The following is a 25,132-nucleotide window of genomic DNA, read 5'->3' on the forward strand; positions in this document are numbered from 1 at the left end:
TTTGTATTCATGTTTTCAGAATATATGAAACATCTACTACTTCAGTTTTTTTTATAGATTTTATCTGTGCTTCAGAAATTATCCTTTACAAAACAGCTACAAAAATGGAATGAATGGATCTAGAAGTTGCATATAATGTGAAATCAGTACCTGTAAGAACTTTGTTTTTCTTGTGAAAGATCACACCATTTTTCAGCGTAAGATCCTTGCTAAGAGAGGCCACAAGCGTTTCCATGGACGGGAAACCAAGTTCAGCAGGCAAAAGGACTTGTTTATACCTCTGAGCAAAGATCTCTGCTAATTTATCAAGAGGAATTCCTTGAGGGTGTTTTTTCACTGTCTTGATTACTTTCTTAAAATTTTTCTTCGTAGGAACGGCTTTTGGGGGATCCTTAACCAGCTCCACGACGTCTTTAGAAATCCCATCAATATAAAAAAAAGAGAAAAAGCATACAAAACATATATGAGAACCACATGAAAGTGAATAACCCTTAATTCTATTGTATTTATTTGAGCCTTTTAAGTTGACAAATTACCTGTGGGTGTTGAAGCTTCAGCCATGGCACTCTTGTAGTAGATTTGCCCATTTTCCACGTACAGCTCTTGGCTGAGAGAGTCAATGAAATCTGCTATTGAGGAGAACCCTAATTCTTTCTTTCTCATAGGTCTCCCATACACCCTACTATAAAACTCTGCTAATTTTGAAAGGGGAATGCCTTCCTGGTAGCTTTTCACCAACTCCACGACATCTTTGCATCTCTTTTCAATGTCTTCACCTGTAAAATATATGACTATCAGGATAGTGTAAGATATATTTGAAGATGGCTTTCCTGACAGTACTTTATATTATAACAGGAGATTCGGCCACTGGAAATCCTACTCAGTTTAATCTGGTAGTAAATTACGGGGAGGGTAAAAACAGATTCAAAATAGTGTTGATGTTTCCCTGTGTAACTAAAACAAGAATCAAAATCCATCCAATTTTGCTACTTCAGTTTTTTATAGGTGTAATCTGTGGTTGAGAAATTATCCTGTACAAAACAGCTACAAAAATGGAATTAATGGATCTAGAAGTTGCAAATAATGTGAAATCAGTACCTGTAGGAACTTTGTTTTTCTTGTGAAAGAGGACTTTCTTACAAATGTCTTTCTCAGGCCCATTGTCCATATTTATATCTGTAAAAAACAGGTACAAACATTACTGAGAGTAAAACGTTTTTTGTTTGCCTCAAAAATTAAATAATCATTGACAGCCAACTTTTCCTTAGGGGATAAAAAATCAATTCTTAAAAGTCCCCCTATGGTGAAAAATCCAGTGTGGCGAGGGGGCGTGGTTCAGCGATGTTCAGCAGCACGTAAGTAGGTCAAGTGCAAAATGACGAACACCTGATCTCGTTTGCAGTGATTGCCGGGGGGGAGCATAAAAGCCACTGGCAAGCGGGAACCAGTGAGAGAGAGACCAGTGGAGATCTGCGGGTGATCAATGCGTCAACTGTAAGCAGCGAGAAAGTGAAAGTGGAAAGAGAACGCCGAGAGCGGAGAGCGCGAGGAACGAATTGACCCTTCGCTAAGCCCCGCCCTCCTTAGTTAATGTTGCTACGCCTGTCAAGCTTTCGCGTCTAGCACATCTATTACAGTGTGTATGCACCGTTGTCAGACATTCCCAATGAGATAACTAGTCATTTTTGGCGAAAATGTGAAATATCTGAGAGAGCAAGACATAAGGGACTGCAGTGTGCATTGGAGGGATATATCCACGACATAATATGCAACCGATTAGAGAATAATTTCATAAAAATTGAAGCTAAAGCTATAGTCGCAGCAGCAGCGCCTCATACGCTGACCATTCACATGGGAAACACACGAATCGAGGAACAGCTATGTTGTGTGAAACTAATCTAATAATTATAAATCAAACAGTTTATCCATAAATCTTGTGGAATAACAAACACTAACACCGGGAGAGCCGCGATCAGATTGGGTTAAAGTTACTCAGGGGTAGTTAGGCCGTTGATTAACAAAATGCTGAAATATATTTTAAAGTATGTCAGTGAGCCTCCCTCTTGTCTTTAAACGTCTTATTTTACGTTAAAACATGTGCATTATGAACAAAGAACCGTCATTATTTCCAACTTCCAAGCAATATGTGTTTATGTTAATCCTGTCGACACTTAGTTGTGAATGGGGTCTCCAAACTGCTTGATCCACGCACATAATATCTCACCTTGGCTTTTAGATTGTCGGGAAGGAAAAAAATTACACTCCCCATCCAAACTTTTAGGATACCGGGTATCAGATTAGCACAATCCATACGCACAACGCTTCGGCATGTTTCCCTTGCTCGAAAGCTTGCCAGACCTCCCGCGCCTAGTTACGGTTGCTAAGACATGATTGGCCAGTGGCGGTTTTCGGGCGTGGCTTAGCGAAGGGTCAATTGAGTGACAGCTGAGAGCAGCAGATTGAGTAGCTACGATCACACAGCGCAGTGGGCGCATCCCTGAGTTTGTTTATTTTTTGATTTGTCAATAAAGACCCGCAGTCTCCACAAGCCAACCCCGTCTCCTTTCTTCACCAGGAGTCTGAACATTGCTTTATCCAGCTTTTGTTGTTGTTATATGTCTATGTGGTGGTTTTAATATGCTTTAAGACAAACCATGTGTAAATTCATAAGTTGACAGCATTGCTGAGTATTTTCTCCTTAAAACTGCAGTGAACCAAAGACAGTCTCAAAAACACGGTTTGAAATTGCTGCTGTTTCTGACGTCACAAACTAAGTGGCAAACTAAAAAGTAAATTAAAAAGTAGTAAACTGCGCCCAAGTAGCTGTGCTTCGCCCCCATATACGGTGCCTAGCATAAGTGAACACACCCATGCTAAAGTTGACTAAAAAGAGGAATAAAAAATGATCTTTTGGAAATTGATCTTAATGCCTTAATTTAAAAAATGAGAAAAAATCCAACCTTTAAGGATACCAATTTTCTTTGTGAATGAATAATGTGTTGTAAATAAATAAATGTTCTTCCTTAAAATACAGGTTGCATAAGTCAGGACACCCCTATGTTAAATTCCCATAGAGACAGGCAGATTTTTATTTTTAAAGGCCAGTTATTTCATGGATCCAGGATACTATGCATCCTGATAAAGTTCCCTTGGCCTCTGGAATTAAAAAAAGCCCCACATCATCACATTCCCTTCATCATATCTAGAGATTAGCATGGTGTTATTTAAGTTAGGCTAATAGCTGGTATGATTTGCATTGAGAGATGATCTTATGTAAAGTTCCCCATGCCAATCTCTAGGTATGGTGAAGTGAAAGTGATGATGTGGGATATTTTAATTCCAAAGGCCACTCATTATTAGACGAGCGTCAAACGTAAATCCACGGAAAACAGAAAACAGACAGTATGGGGAAATCTCAAAACAAGCTTGCCAAATTTAATACACCGGTTTTCTGTCAAATGCTGAAAGAATTACGGGGAGAAAATGTATGCAGGGTATTGAAAAGTTTAATCAAATATCATGATTTTCCCAGGTGAGAGAACATTGAGCGCCACGAGATTAAAAGTAGTGCGGGAATCGGTTGAACAGGGCAGTGAGAAACAAAAAGGTTGTTATGGCTGCGTTCAACATGTGTGAATAGGCAAATAAAAAAGTCGAACTGCCATGACAAATTAAGTTTTTACTTCTTCATCCAGTAAATGGATGCATGACATTAGATGTCTAGACTCTAGAGAACTTAAATTTACATGATAAGGATTGCAGTAGCAAGCAGCAATAAGGCTGTCTGTGTGAAATAGAGGGAACTGTAAGTGAGAGCGGTGAGAGACTTGGTGGAAGAGGGAAGTGAAAAACAAAAAGGTTGTTGTATGAGATACGTGTTCTGGGATTGTAAGCAAACAATCATGCACTGGTTAGATAATGAAGGAACTGGCATGTAGAGAAAAGAAAGGAGAGGATGCAGAAGGAACTGGCATGTATGGAAATAGGGAAAGATGGAAGAAATATAGTAGAAAACTATATGTGATGAAAATCAAATGTCTGACAGAATTTATGGAAGTCAAATTAACTGTTTAAATGGTATGAAAAATGAGTTTCAGATAAAAATAATAAATGCATTGAGTATGATTGACAGGGATTAATGTGATATAAAGATAAGGAATGTTTCATTAAGCAAAATGGGGAACAATTCTATATTTTAATGGTAAAATAATAATTGAAATAATGTTTAGTTTTAGTCTGACAACCATTGTGTTTTGAACCTAAAGGGTCCAGCTATGCTTGGGGTACAGCAACAGGGTTTGCTTATTCAGCCCGGCTTCCGGATGTTGGATGTATACTTGTTCTGTAATTAGTGCTGTCAATGATAATACCAAATTAAGATGTAAAGACAGCTATGTCCAAAGATTCTGTAATTCTGAAATCAATAATGTATAATGTTGGATATTTGTTGATATTAAGTAATTGAAGCAAAAGATATTGTCTGTTTTATAACGGAAATTCTGGGTCAGGGATCATTTCCCTGGACAAGTATGACTAAAGTTAAACGAAAACTTTTTGAAAACAACTTAGATTATTTTTAGCATTTCCGTGCAGTTTATGAAAACTGATGTGCTGCCAATAACAATGATACAGATTATGATTCGGCTATTGGGACTGAATCCGCCACTGGTGGACTGTCAAAAGAATACAGAGAACTGCTTATCAGCTCTGTTTGCATTCCTGTTTGGGACATACTACTTCAAGAGTGTGCAGTGTCTGATGCTGTAGTTGAGTCTGACATGAATCCACCAGATGACAGAGAGTGTTTCAAGTGTGGTCAGCAGGATTAATTGTAAATGCCCACCCAGAATGTGAGTTTATTTTTTATCTAGTGAGGATTTAGAAATTGTAGTTCATTCTTTTATTACATCTAAGCTTGACTCCTGCAATTCTCTATATATCGGTCTCCCCCAGACTCTGCTTGTCCGCCTACAGTTAGTGCAGAACGCAGCGGCAAGGCTTTTAACGGGGGTGCGAAAGAGAGAACATATTACTCCGGTACTGCAATCCCTACATTGGCTTCTGTTCAAATTTAGGATTGGAGAGGATACTCTCCTATTAGAGTTCTCAGGTCCTCCGATCAACGACTTTTAAAGATACCTTGTTGTAATTTAAAATCAAAAGGAGATTGTGCATGGTAGGTCCAAAACTTTGGAATAGTCTCCCATTCCATGTGAGGTCAGCTCCATCGATTACAACTTTTAAGTCTTATTTAAAAACGTATTTATTTTCTTTAGCTTTTGAATAAAGTATGTCTGTTTTGTTGTATGACTTTCATGTTATTATTCTGTAAAGCACTTTGGGGCAACATCTGTTGTTTAAAAAATGTGCTATATAAATAAAGTTGCTTGCTTGCTTTGAAAGTAGATCAGTGTTTAAATGATGATATTAACATTTTCGTCTGATAAAGAATAAGAGATCAAAACAAGGTCAAAAGATTGAAGTCTTAAAGTGAATCCTTTTGAAGAAAAGATCTATAATAGTAATTTTTATAAGCGAATTGATGAATACAGTTTGATGTAAATTTAATGACTCCAACAAATGTGAGTTGCAAAATATATAAAAGTACCTAAAAGGATAATTGTGTTTTAATTAAACATTTTAAAAAGGGTTTAGGTCATATAGAGAGACTAATCTCACGGATGATTTATAATAACTGCAAAAAATGTATCAAAAGCTGAGAGTGACTTTTCGTCAAAGATAGTGTGAATCCTAATTGGAGATTGATAAACTCCTAGAAAAAAACCTTTGAAGTCAGATTAAACTATGGTAATTGAGAACTTGACAACTAAAATTGAGTTGAAATGTGAAACGTTATTGAGAACTAGAATAATTATTTTTATTTAAGATCAAATAAGCAGAAGCATTAGTACTGGATTAACAGTTGCTAAATGTGTAAAAAGGCATCTGATTAAACAAACAGTGAGTTTTGTTAGTGTTTTGACCACGAAAGAACTAGAAGCTGATGTTTAGCTTTTAAAAGATAAGCTTGTGATTTGGTTGAAACAGTTTGATTATCTGAATCTGGTGTGTGGTGTGGCTGAACCTGGCAGTGCGACAGAGACTCAATCTGAGTGGAAATTTGTAATGTCTAAATTCCCTGATGGACAAAAGACAACTATAAAATTATGTTTTATTTGAAAACGCATGTAAGTTTTGACAAATGTATTAAGCTGGGCTAGAGTTAAAAGATAGTAGATAAAGTTTGATGTTAGAAGTTTGTGAGAGTGCAGTGGACCAGTCCTGAATGCATCAGAGTCTCGCTCTCATTCAATGTCAGCTAAAAGCTGCTATCTCAGCCTGTGCCATAAGTGATAACAATCTATTCATAGTAAAAGCACTAGGTTTCGGTTGAAAATCATAGACACAGAGATGTTAAAAGAAATCATTGCCCTTCAGAGGGCAATTTGTATTTGTAAATGTTTTAAAAGTAAAACTGAAAGACTTTAAAGAAGTCTTTAAAATAATGCAGACCTTAAATGATAGAAGTGAAGTTTTTGATTAGTTTATTTTAGGACCAGTAACTTCTTTGTCTCATTTTAGTCTCCAACATACAGGGCCGATGGCTATGGCTACAGATGTAGATGTACACTGAATAGACGGTTGTGATAACTAAATTCACTGAGTATAATCTAAGCAGTGCTTGGTTGCTGCTTTTAAGATGTTAAATGTATTTTAGGGATGAAATACTGCTGTTATTAACCTGTCTTCCTGTGTTAACACTAATAGGCAGTCTAAATGGCTCTGGTGACTCTTGAATGTCTCTTCCTTAAGCTCCAGAAAACAACTGATTATGTTGAAGAAAATGGTCAAAGATTCTGTGATGGGGAAGAGTGGTTACCAGTGTGCATGAGGTGATTACTCAATGAAGGGTAAGATCTTCTTTGGCCTAACGGAGGGCAACCTAAGGCAGGGAGTCACCGCAGACACTGGGCATCTCCTGATAGGAGGTGTTTTATGTGAGATGGGTATGAGTGTGGAGCAGATTCTGTGAGTCCAGCAGAGTCATTACACCGGGAAGGGGAGAGGAGCTGTGAGAAGTTATGGCAGTCTGACCCAGAAATGTGAGTTCCTCTATACCACTCACCAGAAACCACATTAATTGTATGGCTTGTTTTTCATGTGACAAGTGTCTGTAACTATGCCAGGGGACAACACCCTGAAGAGAAGAAAATTAAAGATAAAGAGCTAATGGGAATGGGCTTTCAAGAGCCAGTTGAGACCATGAGGTGATTGGCATTATTTGTTGTGGAGACAAAACTTAATTTATATGAGGGACATGATGTTGGTTGCCTTATAGGCAAGAAAATGTATAGAAGTGTCTTTAACATAGTTTTAACTTCTGAAGGTTGTTAGACATGGTGGTGGATAAAGATGAAGACAGCTTTTGTAGATTCAAGAAAAGTCTGGATAACAAAGGTAAATGATCAATGGTTATTTTGATGAATTTAATATTACATTCTGTATAAATGACACTCTTAGGAAGCTGTTGAAAAGATTATTTGTGTATAGAGATAGGGAGGGAGACTGTTTGAGTGAAGGAAGGGATGGTAACTGTGTCTGTCTTTCTGTTATCAGCCTGCTAGAACAAGCTTAAACAAAATAATGATAATGAATCAAAACAACCCAGCTCACTTTTCTAAAATCAAATGAATAATGAACAGACATAATTTGAAACTGGTTAAGAGACCATGTAAAATTGGGTAAAGGCTACAGGAAAATGTGAAGTTTAAAATCTTACTTAAAATTTAAATCTTTTTGGAGATGATATAATGAAAAGCGAACATTGAAACTGAGCAGTTGACTGCACTTTATGTCTTGTATGTGTTAGTTTGGGGTACTAATACTCCGCCTGAATAGTGTGCATATTGTGTCATTAACCTGTGGAATGAGGGTTTTATCATTACAGATGGGTTAAGGCAAATGACAAGTTTTAAGGAAGCTGATATTTTTGAGTCAATCTGATGAAAAGATGATGCAGAAAATGGGACGAGCTTTAAATGGATTAGTTATCCAGCTCTGTCTGCTACTGGTAATTATGAATCAATCTATGGATTAAAAGCATTTATGTAAATTGGATTTGTGAACTTGTAGATCGCCGTCCATCATGGGTTGAGATAAACTAAAATGTTATAGATTTGAAGGCAACAACAAAGTGACATGTAGGCTAAGTCAATATCAAATTATCCAGAGAGTCCTTCACATTTATGATTACTGTGAACAAATGGGGAAAATGTTGTTTGACTGACTTTGACCAAGTCTGTACAGTGCGACCTGACCTGACAGCAGGGGTAACGAATTACTAATACCACGTTACTGTAATTAAGTAGTTTTTTTCAGAAATTGTACTTTTTTGAGTAGTTTAAAAATTGTGTAATTTTACTTTTACTTTAGTACATTTTAAGTGATGTATCGGTACTTTTTCTCCGCCATTTTCCTTCTGTTTGTGGTCGTTACTCGTTACATGCTTGTTTTAGCCTAATTTTATTTTATTTTTATCCATCAACGTGATTGGATTGAGTAATCGGTCTCGTGACTGTCATCAAATCAAATTAAGTATAGAAAACTTTAACCGCCTATTCCTGCTGTGACTGCTGTGGAAGTGCATTCTTCACGCATCAATTCAATCCAGATATCAGCGTCTTCCTCTAATATGCTAAGTTACATTTCACATTTCTGCTTAATATGATATTTATATAGGCTGGCCTGTCTACATGGCCTAACATTTGTAGGTTGGGGGTATTGCGTGACGAGTTCATAATGCGGTGAATTCCCGCTCCCATTTACTTCACAATCACATTATAGAGAGACGCGCGTCACGATCTGTGCACTGCCGCGTCTCGCGCTCGCCATGCCGCCAGATTCAGAATCAGTGCACCCTATGAACAATGGCGTTAACTTGAACTGCATTTCTGTCAGTCTCTGACTAACGTTACAGATCGTTAATAAACAACGTTTTTTGATTGATCCATTATACAATCCGTCTTCATTTGGCAAGTGCACTTGCGCAAAAACATTTTTCATGTTTAACTTTTGTTTTTTTGTGTGTGGATGCTGCTGATAAAACAGCTTCGCCGAGACTACAAATAGACATGCGTGTGTGTGTGTGTGTGTTTGTTTCTTTTGTAAAAGTTTCCTGGATATAACTTCCCTATTTAATGCACAATTTTCCTTACAAATTATTTTATCAGCATTACAATGCGAGTAAATGTAGCCGTGTAAAATGTAATAATAATAATAATATCCTTTATTTTATAAAGCGCCTTTAAAAGCAGCTTCTCAAAGCGCTGTACACACAATAAACAATTATTAAAAGCAAAACACATCAACAGGTAAATGCAAGTTTAAAAAAATATGTCTTAAGTTGACCTTTAAAAGTGGCATAAGTCTGGGGTTCTCTAAGTTCAAGAGGCAGAGAATTCCAAAGGACAGGTGCATAGAAGGAAAAAGCCCTGTCACCCATAGATTTTAAGCGAGTTTTAGGAACCACCAGCATGCTCGATTGTGAGGAGCGCAATCTGCGATTCGGAGTGTAGGGGAGCAACAGTTCAGATAGATAATTTGGAGCCAGGCCGTGCAAGGACTTGTTTGTAAGCATCATAATCTTAAAATCGACTCGGAACCTAACTGGGAGCCAATGCAAGGATTCCAAAACCGGAGTGATATGGTTGCATATTTTGGACCCAGTTAAGATCCTAGCAGCAGAATTTTGTACACGTTGAAGCTTGCTTAGTGTAGATTTAGAAACTCCGGCTAAAAGAGCGTTACAATAGTCAATCCGAGAGACGACGAAGGAATTTATCGGCTTTTCAGCTACAGGAAAAGTTAACATAGGCCGCAATCTAGCGATGTTTCTAAGATGGAAAAAAGATGTTTTAACAGTACTCTGAATGAAAGAATCAAATGAAAGATTAGCATCAAAAATAACTCCAAGGTTCCTCATTTTTGTTCTGGATACCCAAAACAGAACCATAAAGATTAAAAGACAGAGAACCAACTTTGGAGGTTTGATGACGAGAACCAATGAGCATAACTTCAGTTTTATCACTGTTAAAACACAGGAAATTATTACTCATCCAGGTTTTTATTTCAGTAATACAACCAGAAAGAAAATCAACGTTGGAGCGCTCATCTGGTTTTGAGTGTATATAAATTTGCGTATCGTCGGCATAGAAATGATAATGGAGGCCGAGCGATCTCAAGAGATAGCCAAGTGGTGATAGATAGATGTTAAAGAGTAAAGGGCCCAGAACTGACCCCTGGGGAACACCAGTGAGAACCGGGCTAATCTCAGACCTATGGTCACCCATTGAGATGAACTGGGAACGGTCAGCAAAGTAGGACCGAAACCACTTCAAAGCTGTCCCCGACACACCAGACACTCTCTCAAGACGTGTAAGCATTAGACTGTGATCAACAGTGTCAAAAGCGGCTCTTAAATCTAAAAGAATGAGAATAGATGTTGCACCAGAGTCAGAAGCCATCAACAGATCATTGGTGACTTTAACCAGAGCCGTCTCAGTACTATGAAATTTACGGAATCCTGACTGAAGTGGTTCAAAGAGGTTATTACCTGTGAGATGTTTACACAAATGAGAGGCAACAATACGCTCAAGTATTTATGCCAGAAACGGAAGGTTTGAAATAGGACGATAATTATTAAAATCATCCAGGGCAACATTCTCTTTTTTTGGTACTGGAGTTACCGCAGCAATCTTTAATGCTGCTGGAACAACCCCAGTCTGCAAAGAGTCATTCATAATACTGAGAACCACCGGAGACAGGACCCCAAAGCAAGATTTAAATAAGCATGTGGGAAGAGGATCAAGCAAGCAAGTGGAAGCTTTAATGCTTGATACCTCCCTTGTAAGAGTCTCAGTATCAAGAAGAGGAAAGTTAGTTAGAAAAGTACCAGTGAACCCAGGTGGACAATGGAATGAAACAGTAGAAACAGATGAAACAGAGATTTGTTTACGAACACTATCAATTTTTGAATTGAAGAAATGAAGAAAAGAATTACACAGCGGCTGAGAAGCAGGCGTGGTAGTAGCAGCATTAACTTGAAGGAGTCTGTTTATAGTTTTAAATAGATGTCTTGGGTTTTCTTGATTGTTTTCAATAATCTGAAAGAAATACAAAGATCTTTCAATATCAATTAATGCTCCGTAGTCACTTAGAAGATCCTTCCAGGCTAGATAATGAACATGCAAGCCAGTGAGACGCCATTTTCGCTACATTTTGCGACAGGCCGCCTTCTTAGTGCGGAGATTGTCATTATACCATGGAGCAGTGCGAGTAAAAGTAACCTTCCGTGACCTCAGGGGAGCAAAAGTGTCTAGATTAACAGCAAGAGCGTTATTCAGCTGTGAGACTTTCTCCTCCAAAGATGTGAAGTGCAGATCACCGAAAGTGGAAACAACAGAATTCGAAAATACTGTCTGATCAATAGACTTCCACTTCCGAAAAGTTACCGTTCGGTTGGCAGGCACACATGAATTGTGCAATACAAAATTAAAAAAGACAGTAGAATGATCAGATAATCCAATATCAACAGATGATAACTGTGATACAAATGAGCTATTTGTAATCACAAGATCCAAAGTATGGCCTTTACAATGAGTCGGGCCAGTTACCAAGTGTGAGAGATTGAAGCAGTCAAGCAGCGATAAAAATTCCTTAGCCGTCGTTGAATCACTTTGATCCACATGAATGTTGAAGTCCCCGACAATAAGAATTTTGTGGAACTTTAAGGACAGCATTGACAGAAAATCAGCAAATTCTGACATAAAAACTGCATGTGGCTTAGTCTTAGGTGGTTTGTAGACGGTCGCAATGATTGTAGAAGTAGGAGCGGAAGTACTCAAAACCAAGCACTCAAATGATGAAAACTGAGGAACAGACCCAGAGCTTAAATTGAACTGCTGGTTGTAAACCACAATAATGCCACCCCCTCTGCCAGATGACCTCGGGAGACCTAAAACTCCAAAACCAGCAGGAGTTATCTAGTTAAACAGAAGTCCGTCATTCTCTTTATGCCATGATTCAGTAAGGGAGGATGCCACCCTTCTAGAACAATGTGCATTTACGTTTAAATTCTAACATATTTAATAGCATGGAATTAAAGTGTGTAATTAGTGTTAGCTCACTATCTTAGCCTTTTTCAGTGCATTAGGTGAGGTAATCTGATAATATCAGTGATTCTAATTTATTAAAACACTAACATTGGTACCGTTTGGAGAGAAATTGGGTATTTTTTAATCTCTCTATTTAACCCATCTCATGGTGTGTGATGCTGAACTATCATATGAGTTTCTAAAGGTTTTTGAATTCTTTGCACAGTTATGAATATTGATATTTTATGTGTAACAATAGCATGCTCAGGCCCAGTTTCTTTTCGCCTAATTTAAAATGCTTTTCCCCCCAAATAATATGATTTAAATGGTGATGAGTGTACTGATTTGATGCATTTTAAAAAGACGGATGATAGATATTCTTGAATCCTTCTGACAAAGAACAAAATATAATGTGAATTACAGTATGTGCAATTTTTTTTAAATTTATAAATCGTAGTGCACAGTGTTTATTATAAGGGGTAGAATCCGCAGCTCAGTACTCACTACTCATGAATACTTTTAAATAAGCTACTTTTTTACTCTTACTCAAGTAGTTTTTTGGACAAGTACTTTTTACTCTACTCACACTACATTTTTTGGAATGTAATGGTACTTTTACTTGAGTATGTTTTTTCAGTACTCTTTCCACCATTGCCTGACAGAAACAATTGATGACTTCGAAAATGTTTGTAGACTGGCTTAAGAGACCAAACAACAGGCCTGAAAAGCAGGATACTCTGTAAGACTGCGTCATACAGAGCCCTCTCGAGCTCTCTGCATGACCCGGACGGGCATCATCTGTGTTATATGTAGGTCCCGTGCCCACTACTCGTGCGCGTGCCCTCGTACAAACAATGTTCCAGTTCTGCTCGACCACCGAGCAGGAAGCTAGCTCGCTTTACATTACAAGAGAGCTACTCCGCCCTCGCGTCCCCGTTCGCGTCATGTAGAGCCCTCTCGAGCTCTCTGCATGACCCGGACAGGCTTGCGCGCCGCCGTCGAAATGTCTCGCCCTGTCAGTCCCCTTAGATAAGGCTACTGCAGCAGTGTATTTGGCAGTAGCTCATGCTTACTAACAGACACATCGCCTACGAAAAGACGCGCGTGTCCCGCTGCGGCCGGACCGCAGTCAAAGTTTATTCCCTGTCAGTCCCCTTCAAACAGGCTACTGCAGTGGTTCAATTAGCAGCCAACGAGCCGGTTTGTCTCGCCTGCACACAAACGGCGTTTTCACGGCGAACCAGAAAAATCTCAAAAAGAGTATAATGTCTGGTCCGGCTCATGCCGTCGGTGTTGTAAGTGTAGTGAAAGTGCCCACGCCCCAGTGTTCACCCCTACAGATAAGGACACCGAATCTCGCAGAGCACACTCTCATAAAGCACAGAAAAGCCGCTCGAGAGTTGAATGTAAGAAATGTGTCCACAAGTCTGTGCCCACTATCTGCCGGCTCTGTTACACGATCAAGAAAGCAGGTTATGAATGTAAGTCTCGTGCCCGCCAGAGTCCGTTCACGCTTACTAACACTAACCTCCCGCCCGCGCGTTATCACAAAACGCATTGGATTAATAAAACGTTCTCCATCCATTATGATCGGGGCATCAAATAAACTTGTAAGTCTCGTGCCCGCGCACACGCGTTCACGCTTACAGGAAGCTTTTCCGCCCGGAGCGCTGCTCGCGCGTCAAGTGACATATGAATGTTCCCCATCCCTTATGATTGGGACATCTCACATAAATCAGCCGGTTTCGGCTTTTCAGCGAGCAGCCATTGCCCAGAGAGCGCGCGCGCCGCGCTTTCGGCTCCGGTTCAGTTTCACAAGCCCGCAAATGGCGGTGATCTGAACCCGGAGGCCATTCGCCCCCTAGCGGCTCACATAGCTGCGTGGGATATCAGAATGGGTGCTGAGCACAATAAAGCAGGGCTATACACTTCAATTCATTCGCCATCCTCCTCGCGTTCAAGCCCGAACCGCGACGATAGTGAATGCGGAAGTAGCACACCTACTTCACGCAGAAATAGCAAAGCTGCTGTGCAAAGGGGCGATAGAAAAGGTGCCGCCTTCTCTGAGCGAGTCAGGCTTTTACAGCCGATATTTTTCTCGTACCCAAGAAGGACGGAGCCTTCAGACCTATCCTAGATCTGAGACATTTGAACAAAGTGCCTGCGAAAAGGCCGTTCAAAATGCATGCGACCAGGAAAATCCTTGCGCACGTTCGCCCGAGGGACTGGTTTATTTCCTTAGATCTGAAGGATGCCTATTTTCAGATTCAGATAATACCCCTTCACAGGCAATTGTTGAGATTCGCCTTCGACGGTCAGGGATATCAATACACCGTCCTGCCGTTCGGCCTGTCCCTAGCACCCCGTACATTTACGAAGTGCATGGATGCGGCGCTCGCCCCGCTGAGAAGTCAGGGGCTGCGAATAATGAACTATCTGGACGATTGGCTGATATTGGCACAGTCAGAGACCGAACTGCTGTCTCACAGAACAGTGCTTCTCAGTCACCTGGAAAGCTTGGGTCTCAAGGTCAACTGGACCAAGAGCTCATTACTGCCCAGCCAGTCAATTTCCTTTTTAGGAATAGAACTGGACTCGGTGACCATGACGGCTCATTTATCGACATGCCGTGTTCGCCACCTATCCGCATCTTTCCAGAAGGGCAGCTTTCTCCCTCTGAAAACATTTCAAAGGATGTTGGGCTGTATGGCATCAGCTGCAGTGGTGCTTCAGCTGGGCCTACTGCGCATGCGCCCACTCCAACACTGGTCGGCCAGAAAATCAGAGTGACTCAGACCTGCATAGCGGCTCTGCAGCCCTGGTTAGTAGCCGATTGGTACCAGCAGGGAGTGATGATGGGAACCATCTCTTATCGGAAAGTCATTTCGACAGACGCGTCTCACTCGGGTTGGGGCGCGCTGTTCGAGGGCAGACCGGTCTTCGGCCAGTGGTCAGATCAAGAGAAGTGTTTTCACATAAACTGTCTGGAAATGATAGCGGTCGAGAACGCGCTGAAGCGCTTCCTCCCGTTCATACAGGACCAACATGTTCTTGTCCGTTCGGACAATATGTCTGTAGTATCCTATGTAAACCGTCATGGTGGTGTCAGATCCAGAAATCTCTGCAATCTGACGGAACGGCTCCTTATTTGGTCTCAGATGCACCTGCGCTCGCTGAGGGGGGCGCATGTGCCTGGCCATTTGAACGACGGCCCAGACAAACTGTCCAGGGACAATGTTCCCCCAGGGGAATGGTCCCTGCACCCCCAAACGGTCCAGAAGCTGTGGCGCCTATTCGGCAGAGTGGAAGTCAAGCTATTTGCGTCAAAAGACAACACTCAATGCCTGATGTTCTTCTCGAAGGACGGGGACGCGCTGGCCCAGGTTGGCCCAGCCTCATGCTATATGCTTTCCCTCCGGTCTCCCTGTTACCACAGTTGATCAAGAGAATCAAGGAAACGCGCCACTCGGTGCTCCTCATAGCCCCGCGTTGGTAGAATCAGATTGGTTCCCGGAACTAGCACGGTTGTCACATACAGCTCCGTGGCCGATTCCGGTGAGGGCAGATCTCCTCTCTCAGGCTCGCGGCACGATCTGGCATCCCCATCCAGAGCGCTGGTCTCTTCACGCATGGTTGATCAACGGGTACTCGTTGCCCTGCCAGAAGGAGTGATGAACACGATCACGCAGTCTGGAGCTCCTTCCACGAGAAGGCTCTACTCGTCTAAATGGTCGGTGTTCTCCGGATGGTGCACCAACAGAGGTCTGGACCCACGGACATGCGGGTCGGCGCATGTGCTCACCTTCCTACAAGAGCTGTTGGATAAGGGGAGGTCCCCATCAACGCTCAAAGTATACGTGGTGGCCGTGGCAGCGTTCGCAGAATCGACGCACGGCCAGTCACTGGGAAGACATGAGTTGGTCATCCGCTTCCTTAGAGGAGCTAGAAGGATGAACCTGCCGCGCCCCCCGTCGGTTCCTATGTGGGATCTTTCATTGGTCCTTGAGGCCCTGAAAGCCTTTCCATTTGAACCACTAGACTCCGTGGGGTTGAAATATCTATCACTGAAAACCGTCTTTCTGACTGCACTGTCGTCAGTAAAACGTGTGGGGGACCTGCACGCGCTGTCTGTTAGCGCGTCGTGTCTTGAGTTCAGGCCGAATGACTCTAAAGTCATCCTCAGACCTAGACATGGCTATGTTCCTAAAGTGATGGGCACTCCATTCAGAGCGCTGATATTTTACATTACGCGCTCCGCCTCCTTCAGGCGTTCAGAACAGCTTTTTTTGTTTCGTTTGGTGGGTGCACCAAGGGTCTCGCCTCCTCGAAACAGAGCCTGTCCAGATGGATAGTGGACGCTACAGCGGGTGCTTACGCGTCAAAAAGTCTGCAATGCCCTATGGGCATCAGGGCTCATTCCACGAGAGGCGTGGCCTCGTCGTGGGCATGGTCCAGTGGGATTTCTATCCATGACATATGTGTAGCGGTGGGCAGGAGCTCCCCATCTACCTTTTTCAGGTTTTATAACCTAGAAGTTCCTGCCTTGCAGGCTGAACTGTTGTCAGTGTGAAGGAGAGGTGTATTCTGCCCAGATCATCCTGCTCAGATCACTCTCACGTGACTCAGCTCTCCTGGTTGAGCTGCACTAGTAGGGTATGTGCCATGTGTACGCGCCGCTCTGTATTCCCTATGTGTGCTTATGTACAAGTGATGGCCCGCGTGGCTGGCCACCTTATTTTTCCACTTATGGGATTCCCCTGAAAGTTCGGGGTCTCATGGTGGATGCTTGGGGCGCACGCGTTGACAAAGTGTTCTCGTAGCGTAAGCTAAACTTACGCAATACGAGAGAACCTCTCGTAAGAGAACGATACTCGGTTACTTACGTAACCTCGGTTCTCTCTAGAGAGGGAACGAGTATTGCGTAACCGGCCATGCTCGCGCCATTAGCGACTTCGCTTCAGTCGGCGAAAAACCAGGGAAGTCAGCCTACAGACCCTATGTTTATACGCTAAGCCACGCCCATTCTGGCGGGCTGTGACGCTATGAAGGCAAGGGCGCCCTTCATTGGGCGTGACTTCACGCCGGGCTCACTGGTAGGCTGCAGCAGTTGCCCGCAGGGCAGCCAATGAGCACGCGAGATGGCCTGCTCTAGGTGTGCTAGCTGCTGCACTGCGTTGACAATGAATACAAAATTAAGGATAATTTTTTGGCTTCAATATCTCGAGAAGATGAATCTTTCCCGTAGCGTAAGGTAAACTTACGCAATACTCGTTTTTTAAAAACGAGGTTACGTTAGTAACCGAGTATCGTTATCACGCATAGTACACGTCATGAGTGACGTAAGCATCTCTCTTAAAGGGCACAACTGCACTATAATGTGATGAACATGAATACACAGTAACGATCATTACAGTATGCATCATGTTTGAATTTGAAATGCCTTCATTTGGCAAACACATCTTACAATGGCTTTTTTCTGGACTTTGACTGTGCAAACTGGTGTATAACATCTTCAAAATCAAGGCCACTAACAAGTTCATGTCCAATAGCTAAAATAGAAAGCGCAGAGCCGTGTCTGTGACACAATTTCTCTCTAGAAGACAAGATAAAAAGATACAGCTGGTGGTCTAGAAAAGTCCTGGCTAGCTTAGTTGTCCTCATCGTTGACGGAAGCTGACTTAACAGAACTGTCGGCAACATTAACAGGAGTGAAGAAATTACCTATTTTAGGTATATACTTTAAATTTTCTGCTTTTCTGATGTCCTTTTCCTTTTTTAATTAAAAAACTTAGCTTCCACTTAGCTTCTCCATGTCTGATTTTTTTCTGTTGTAGCAACGCCTGACGTCACGTAACCCGCTCGGTGTAACCTTTGACCAACCCACTTCATGCGGACTGACCAATGAGGAGAGGAGAAGACCGGGTGTAAATGCCCTCCGAAACGCATTCGAGACGGATTTGAAATCGATCGCTCAAACCACTTCAGGAGTAGATCTGAGAATCATTCCACAAACTGGACAAGTGTAAATGCATTTTTACTCCTCCGAAAAATGCTAAAAGAGAGCGTGTTATAGGCTATATGTAATGTTATAGCCAGATATGACGGCGCTATTGCAACACACATTACCGCAGAAAAGCCAAGGCACAAAGTACTTTCACTTTGATTTGCGCAAACTATCGCATATCAAAGTGAAAGTAGCAGACGCTTAACACACAATCATCATCATTAAAAGTAAAGAAACGAAATGATCTTACCAGTGCTGTTGCCGCTGATTTTAGCTGACGATCAATAAAATGCAGCTCATATCTGTTGCTTTCGGTGACGTGAACTCCGATAAATCTGCATATAGCGCGGGAATTGAAGATCGGATTTATATCCGTTTTGTGAAAACACATTTATGTGACCAGTAGTGATGTGACATTTGAACCGAGGCGTCGGAGCTTGTGTCGAGAAAAAATGGGCGTGCCAGATGAAGCCGCGATTCGAGGCTTGTGTTGTTAACGTGAAAATCACGTGACCAATGACAAACGAGGCCTCGGTTTGTGTGGATACGTCATCGGTTCGGTCTGAGTGTCGCTACGGATAGACCAACGCTACTTTTGCGTCATCGAAGGGTAACGCCCCTTTTTGTGGGAAAACAAACGGATTCCTCTGAGAACAGAACTCGCTCTAGATCTGCAAAGTTTTTTGATCGCAAAAATGGCACAAACACACTCTCTTTGCCGGACTATTCAGACATCTACCACTATCTCGTGGTATCACCAAGTTAGTAGCCTATTTTTTTGTCATCAACACACGCACAGTATGACAAACTAGACGATGAGGCCATGAGGGATGTTCCATTGTGGCGGTTTGTATTTTGGTGAAGAAATGACTTTTTTTTTTTTTTATCCGACGGATATTTTCTTCATCTTCCGAGAATTCAACACCGGTAAATACACTATTATCTCAGACCATGCCTCTGTTCGTTCAAGATAGTTTGTGAAATGATATATTAAAGATGTTAACCAAACCTAAAATGATGGGAAAAGATGAGATGCCAGGAAAGATTGGGCTATAATAGTTTTTGCGTTTACTTGCATAACTTTGGTGTTGATATAGGCTATATATTTCCTCCCAGGTCTTTATTTCATTCTCCAAAGTTTCTCTTGGGAAATTTTTCGTAGAAATTTTATGACCGAATAAAACTTTCTCGGGCAATTCAAAGGTTTTGCAAGTGAACGCAGAATAGAGATATAATTTGTTAGGATCATATAGACCAACGCTACATATTTTGCCGTACACTGTAAACCTTTTTACAACTTTCAAAGTCCTAGCACTTTCTAGACACAAGCAGAAACCAGCCAAGTCCACTTTAGTCCTAGCCTGCCACTATTTCAACAATAAAATCAGTTAACAGCCAAGGTAGCGTGCCTAGTGAGAGCTAATCACGTAGCTGCTAGCAGCTTCGTCTTTCTAACTAGTATAGCTAGTCGACAACAAAACTATTTCAATAGTTTAAATCAAGTTGAATATGGTCCAAGTGACATGGCCTCATCGTCTAGTTTGTCATACTGTGAGTGTGTTAATGACAAAAAATAGGCTACTTGGTAATTCCACGAGATAGTGGTAGATGTCTGAATAGTCCATATTTGGCCACTGCGTGGGGTCATTAATCCAGTTTTCGACCATTTTAAAGGGACACCTCTGTAACCCCGTATCCAGTAGCTTCTTTAAATACCGCTCACGGTCCTCGGCCGGCAAAGAGAGTGCGTATGTTTGTTACATTTTTGCGATCAAGAAACTTTGCAGATCTAGAGCGAGTTCTGTTCTCAGAGGAATCAGTTTGCTTTCCCCCAAAAAGGGGCATTACCCTTTGATGACGCAAAAGTAGCGTTGATCTATAAAGGGGATTCGAAACTCGCGCCACCTTGTGGGTGTTGTTAGGAGTAGTAGAAGCAGTAGTAGTAGTGTCAGAGAGTCAAAGAACTCTCATTGTTATTGTCGTTATTGAGATATATATGTGTTAGGGCTGTATATTATTACATTATATCAGGTTAGAATACGTATATTATATTATTAATTATAGTAGCTATATTATAGTCTTGTTATATAAATGAGATAAGATTATTTGGATTTTTGGATCTGGACTGCTTTTTGTGGTAACACTTTATTTCGATAGTCCACTTTAGACATTCAACTAACTATAAGTAACTTTGCAGCTACATGTCAACTAACTGTCATTAGAGTATTAGTAGAGTGTCTGCTTAATATCTGCTTACACTTTATTTTGTTGGTCTCCCAACAGATATTCTATTGACTATAAATAACTTAGCAACTACAAGTCAACTTGTTCTCCTAACCCGAACCCTAACACCTAACCATAAACTACCAGTCTACTGACAGTCTACTACAGTCTAGGGCTGTAGTCAAGACCACCTTTGTCGAGTCCAAGACAAGTCCAAGACCAGTACTAGTCGAGTCCAAGACAAGACCAAGACCAAAGAGGTTCGAGTCCAAGACAAGACCTAGTCCAAAAAGGTTCGAGTCCGAGTCAAGGCCAAGTCCGGGACAGGGAAAAAAAGTCTTGTGCAAGACATTATCAACACAATCATTTTGGGTTATTATTTGTTGATCTAAAAGCAAAAACAGTGTCACGACACCCAGGATTTTTAAGTATAGACATTCCCCTTGATATCATATCTTCTAATCTAAAGAAAACAGAATGATGACATATGGTGATACCTCATAATAGCAGTGTTTCACTCTGGATCTGAAAGACGCATACTTTCACATTCAGATAGCCCCCCATCACAGACCATTCTTGAGATTCGCCATCGTGGGCCAGGCTTATCAATTCACAGTTCTGCCGTTCGGTCTGTCCCTACCACCCCGTACATTTACGAAGTGCATGGACACGGCGCTTTCTCCCCTGAGACTCCGGGGAGTGCACGTGCTGAATTATATCTCGATGACTGGCTGGTTCTGGCGCAATCGCGGCTCACACCAGAGCAAGTAAACGGCCTGCATATAAATGGCTTTTATGTGTGCTTACTGGGAACATAATAAAGACACCTGGACTCGGTCGAGATCAAAAGCCATATTTGGCAAGACCAGTGGCCGAGACCGAGACAAGTCCGAGTCCGAATACCAGCGAGTCCGAGACAAGTCCGAGATCATAGAAAAACAAGACCGGACTCGAGTACTACAGCCCTACTACAGTCTACTTATACTCTAATGACAGTTAGTTGACATGTAGTTGAAAAGTTACTTATAGTTAGTAGAATGTCTAAAGTGACTATCGAAATAAAGTGTAACCCTTTTTGTTTTGGATCGCCCTTTTGGATTTGTTTGCTTTTTGCGACTCTTCCTTTTATCCTGGTTATGGAGCCAGCAAGAAAGAGGAAATCCTCGCCTGTCTGGGCTCAAAAGAGGCATCAGTATCCTCATTTATACGAGCTGGCACTGGCATTTTTATGTTCCTCTGCATCCTCTGTTCCTTGTGGAAGGATATTTTCCAAGGCTGGAGAGGTTTTGTCCAAGAAGAGGAATTGTCTAAACCCCAACACACTTGAAAAATCTATTGTAATCCTTCCTTCACCCACCCCGAACTGCAGTGTTGCAGTTTTCTCCTCTATATCCCCAGTCCCATAAGCATAACACTGCACTGATTACCTGCGCGGCCAATAGAAACTGGGCATCCAAACAAGCACGGAAATCAAAATGAAAACTCCACCTACTTTTGCTCTGGCCAGTGTAACGCAAATCGCTCTGTATCTGAATGGCTACAGTTTATATCTGCATTTAGTAAACGAACGATTTAGTCAGATAGGTCTTTGTTGTGAGAGAACAGTTACAATTTCTGCATTTAATAAACGGTGCAGTTTATTGCATACAATAAACTGTATTTAATAAACAGTTTATATCTGCATTTAATAAACGAACGATTCAGTCAGATAGGTCTTTGTTGTTAGAGAACAGTTACAATTTCAAGCATTTTCAAGCATTTTATCCAAAATTTAAGCACTTTTCAAACCTTGAAATCACAACATCAAAATTCAAGCATTTTCAAGGATTCCAAGCAGCCGTACGAACCCTGTAAACTGTACACTATTTCTTGTTTATACTGAGATGACTGAGGGTTCGATCTAGGTCGAGAGTGCAATAACAGTGTTTATTCATTTAGCCCGCCTTCAGATAAAGTCTTTACTTGTTTGCTAATAATTAAGGGACTATCCCCACAAAAACAGCCTAAGCTTTTTACTTTTATAAATGTTATTTCACAAATGTTTAAGAGAGTGATCAGTTATGCGAAAACCAGAGAGGAAGAGTAGTGTAATGATATGACTTAAAATTTGTCTTATTGTTTATTATTAGGATTGAGTAATCTGAATAATAAAAAGCGGGGATTTGTTTTAGAAATTTTAAACGTCATGGATCCCTAACAGGTATCATAGGACAGAGAACCTATTCAAAGTGTAAAAATATATGTGTACGTGCTTGTGCGTGACATTTCAGGGACATATGGGACAGGACCTCTGACCTTAGGGTAAGGCAGGAACACACTAAGCCGACGGTCGGCCGTCGGGCAGTTTTTGTGCGTCGGCCGAGTAAGTTTTCTCAGTGTGATCATTCTGCACCGTCGGCTGAAATTAGTCCTCGTCGGCTTTGTAACAGCCGATTCGACATGTTGAATCGGCGTCGGGCCGTCGGTGAGAGAGAGAACTCTGATTGGCTGTTCAGCTTAGTGAACGAGTCAGTGCACGAGAATAATAGCAAAACAGAGAGCAAAGAAGTCAAAACGGTATAGATAGAAGGCTGCTGTTATGTTACGTCATCTTACATGAGTGTTCCTTGGCAAATATTTAAATATTAACATGAGTGGAGTGGAATAAAGAAAGTGTTTAACAGGATTGATATTCAAAACGGTAAGCACGCACCGCTTTGGTTTTACTTTATCTGCAGCCTGCAGTGTCGGTTTCTCTTTTGAATGTCGGATATAGAAATAGACAGTTGTCTCATTCACAAGCAGGTGCAGAACGCGCATTATAGCTAACAGTCGGCAGTAGTTCTCTCGGTGTGTTCAAGTACAGCTTTTTACCCCGACGCGAGGCGACAACACAGTCGGCTTTCATCAGCACTAGATCGTCGGCGTCGGCTTGGCGTGTTCCTGGCTTTAGGCGCGAGCATTCATTCATTCAACTAGTTTAAAAGACTGGAATAAAGCACTGGTCAATGCACACAAGCAATCCTTTTTATTTGTCAAATTCATTTAAAAATGTAAACTCAACAGGTATGAAATATCAGTAAGAGAAAAACACTTATTAAGACGAGCATATAGGACTGCTGCAGGTTAGTGGATAAATAGGATATTTAACCTATTTATTTTTTCAGAATGCACAGTTGGAAAGAAAATATAGGCTTAAGGAACATTTCAGCAGGCTCAAGATAATTAATACAGACATAATTATTTATTGTTTTAATTAATTGGCATCCATAAAAGGTAGTGATAATCTGCGTTATCATGTATGTAGGTGCGCTGAACGCTCTAACCGGAAACCCCCGATATATGTACTAAGTAGAACGCAGAAGTAGTTGTGCAAGTAGTCCATGACACAGCACAAGTTCAGTGACATTTTTATTTGTGCATGGTTGAAAGCAAATACTGATACTGACATAATGAGAAGATACAATAAATATGGAAAATTTAACTACATACATAACTAACTACTGACAACTAACTACTTCTGAATAACTATAATATTCAGAAGTAAACAGTGTAGCTGACTTAATGTTTAGCTAACAGAATGTTTATTTTTAAACCCCAATTTTTAAACCACAACCCTCTCTAATGTCAGAATGTTTATTTTTAAACCACAACTTCAATGTGTGCTTCTTTTACTGATATATTTGACGATGTCTCTTGCATTTCTAATCCATACATCATCAAACTCGGCACTGCCCTTACTCGTGCCTGTAGCGAGACACCTGTCAAGTTTGAGATCCATCGGACTAACGGTTCGAGAGATATGCGATTGACAGACACACAGACAGACAGACAGACAGACAGACAGACACACAGACGTTCCTGTAATTTATGGATAGATATATAACATTGTTGTAGTGGTTTTTGAATATTTTGATCCAAAAATATTACATAGTGTACCTTTAAGGGATCAAATTATTGACTAAAGGCGGGATTTAATAATCACATGATAATTAATGCTGTATATGATATTGTATATTAAGTCAGTAACATAAATCAAATTAATCATCAGCAATAACAATGACCATTTCACAAAATAATTACATATATATTCATTCTAACACCATCTAACACTATTTATTCTAAAGTGAGATCAAATAAACCTGGTAACACTTTACAGTAAGGTCTTACTCGCATGATTAAAAAATAGCATAGGTCTTACCCAGTGAATGTGCAGCTCTGTCCGAACAACTGAGTGACTAATGTACTGCGTTCTGCTTTATACTAGAATCTCCCATCATAAACATGCACTGCGTCATGAGAAACAAAACTGAAACTGAGTTAACTATCTAGTTAAAGATCCTACCTGACTGTTTGAACATGCTTGAGAAATGCTTTAAACGACTCGACTGCAGGCATAACAACACAGTGTGAGCAAGTAGTGAGCTTGTGATGAATGATTAATGACGGCATGAGCTTCACCCTTAGGTTTCGTTTTCCTGCTCTCGTTCTCAGCTGATCTAATGCTCTCTGTTATGAAAGAAGTCATGTGACTCCTCCAGCTGGAGCCTGTGACAACATGCGCTATTGCATTTCCTGAAACACGATACTTAACTGGCTTGCCAATTAAAGGGGCAGTGAGGAAAATAAAAGCAGGTTAAAAAACTGGTTACAAACCCTTGTTTGCTCAGCATGCAGGAAATACAAAACACATGCCAGTGGATTTTCTAGATCAGGGGTGTACAGTATTTGGACCGTGTCAGCGTGACTCATGAAGTCCAACATGTGAAAATGC

The 25,132-nt window shown here is 41.1% G+C and overlaps 1 protein-coding gene across 4 annotated transcripts in view; it reads right to left on the reverse strand.

Moving 5' to 3' along the window:
• Nucleotides 1–24,859, reverse strand: part of LOC143753264 (uncharacterized) — an 84,700-nt gene extending 59,841 nt beyond the window's left edge. For 3 of the 4 annotated variants that reach the window (XM_077245665.1, XM_077245664.1, XM_077245662.1), the window contains exons 1-4: nt 24,704–24,859; nt 1,099–1,176; nt 537–776; nt 151–411 (exon numbers count right to left, since the gene is read on the reverse strand). In XM_077245665.1, the coding sequence (XP_077101780.1) occupies nt 151–411; nt 537–776; nt 1,099–1,176; nt 24,704–24,719 (595 nt within the window). In that variant the 5' untranslated portion in view covers nt 24,720–24,859. Of the gene's footprint in view, nt 1–150; nt 412–536; nt 777–1,098; nt 1,177–24,559 lie in introns of all 4 variants that reach the window. The other variant, XM_077245663.1, reaches the window with a different exon arrangement.
• Nucleotides 24,860–25,132: the final 273 nt, after the last annotated feature.

This window comes from Siphateles boraxobius, unplaced genomic scaffold, assembly GCF_051911475.1.
Source record: "Siphateles boraxobius isolate OS27281-9 unplaced genomic scaffold, OSU_SipBor_1 103, whole genome shotgun sequence".
Classification (NCBI taxonomy): domain Eukaryota; kingdom Metazoa; phylum Chordata; class Actinopteri; order Cypriniformes; family Leuciscidae; genus Siphateles; species Siphateles boraxobius.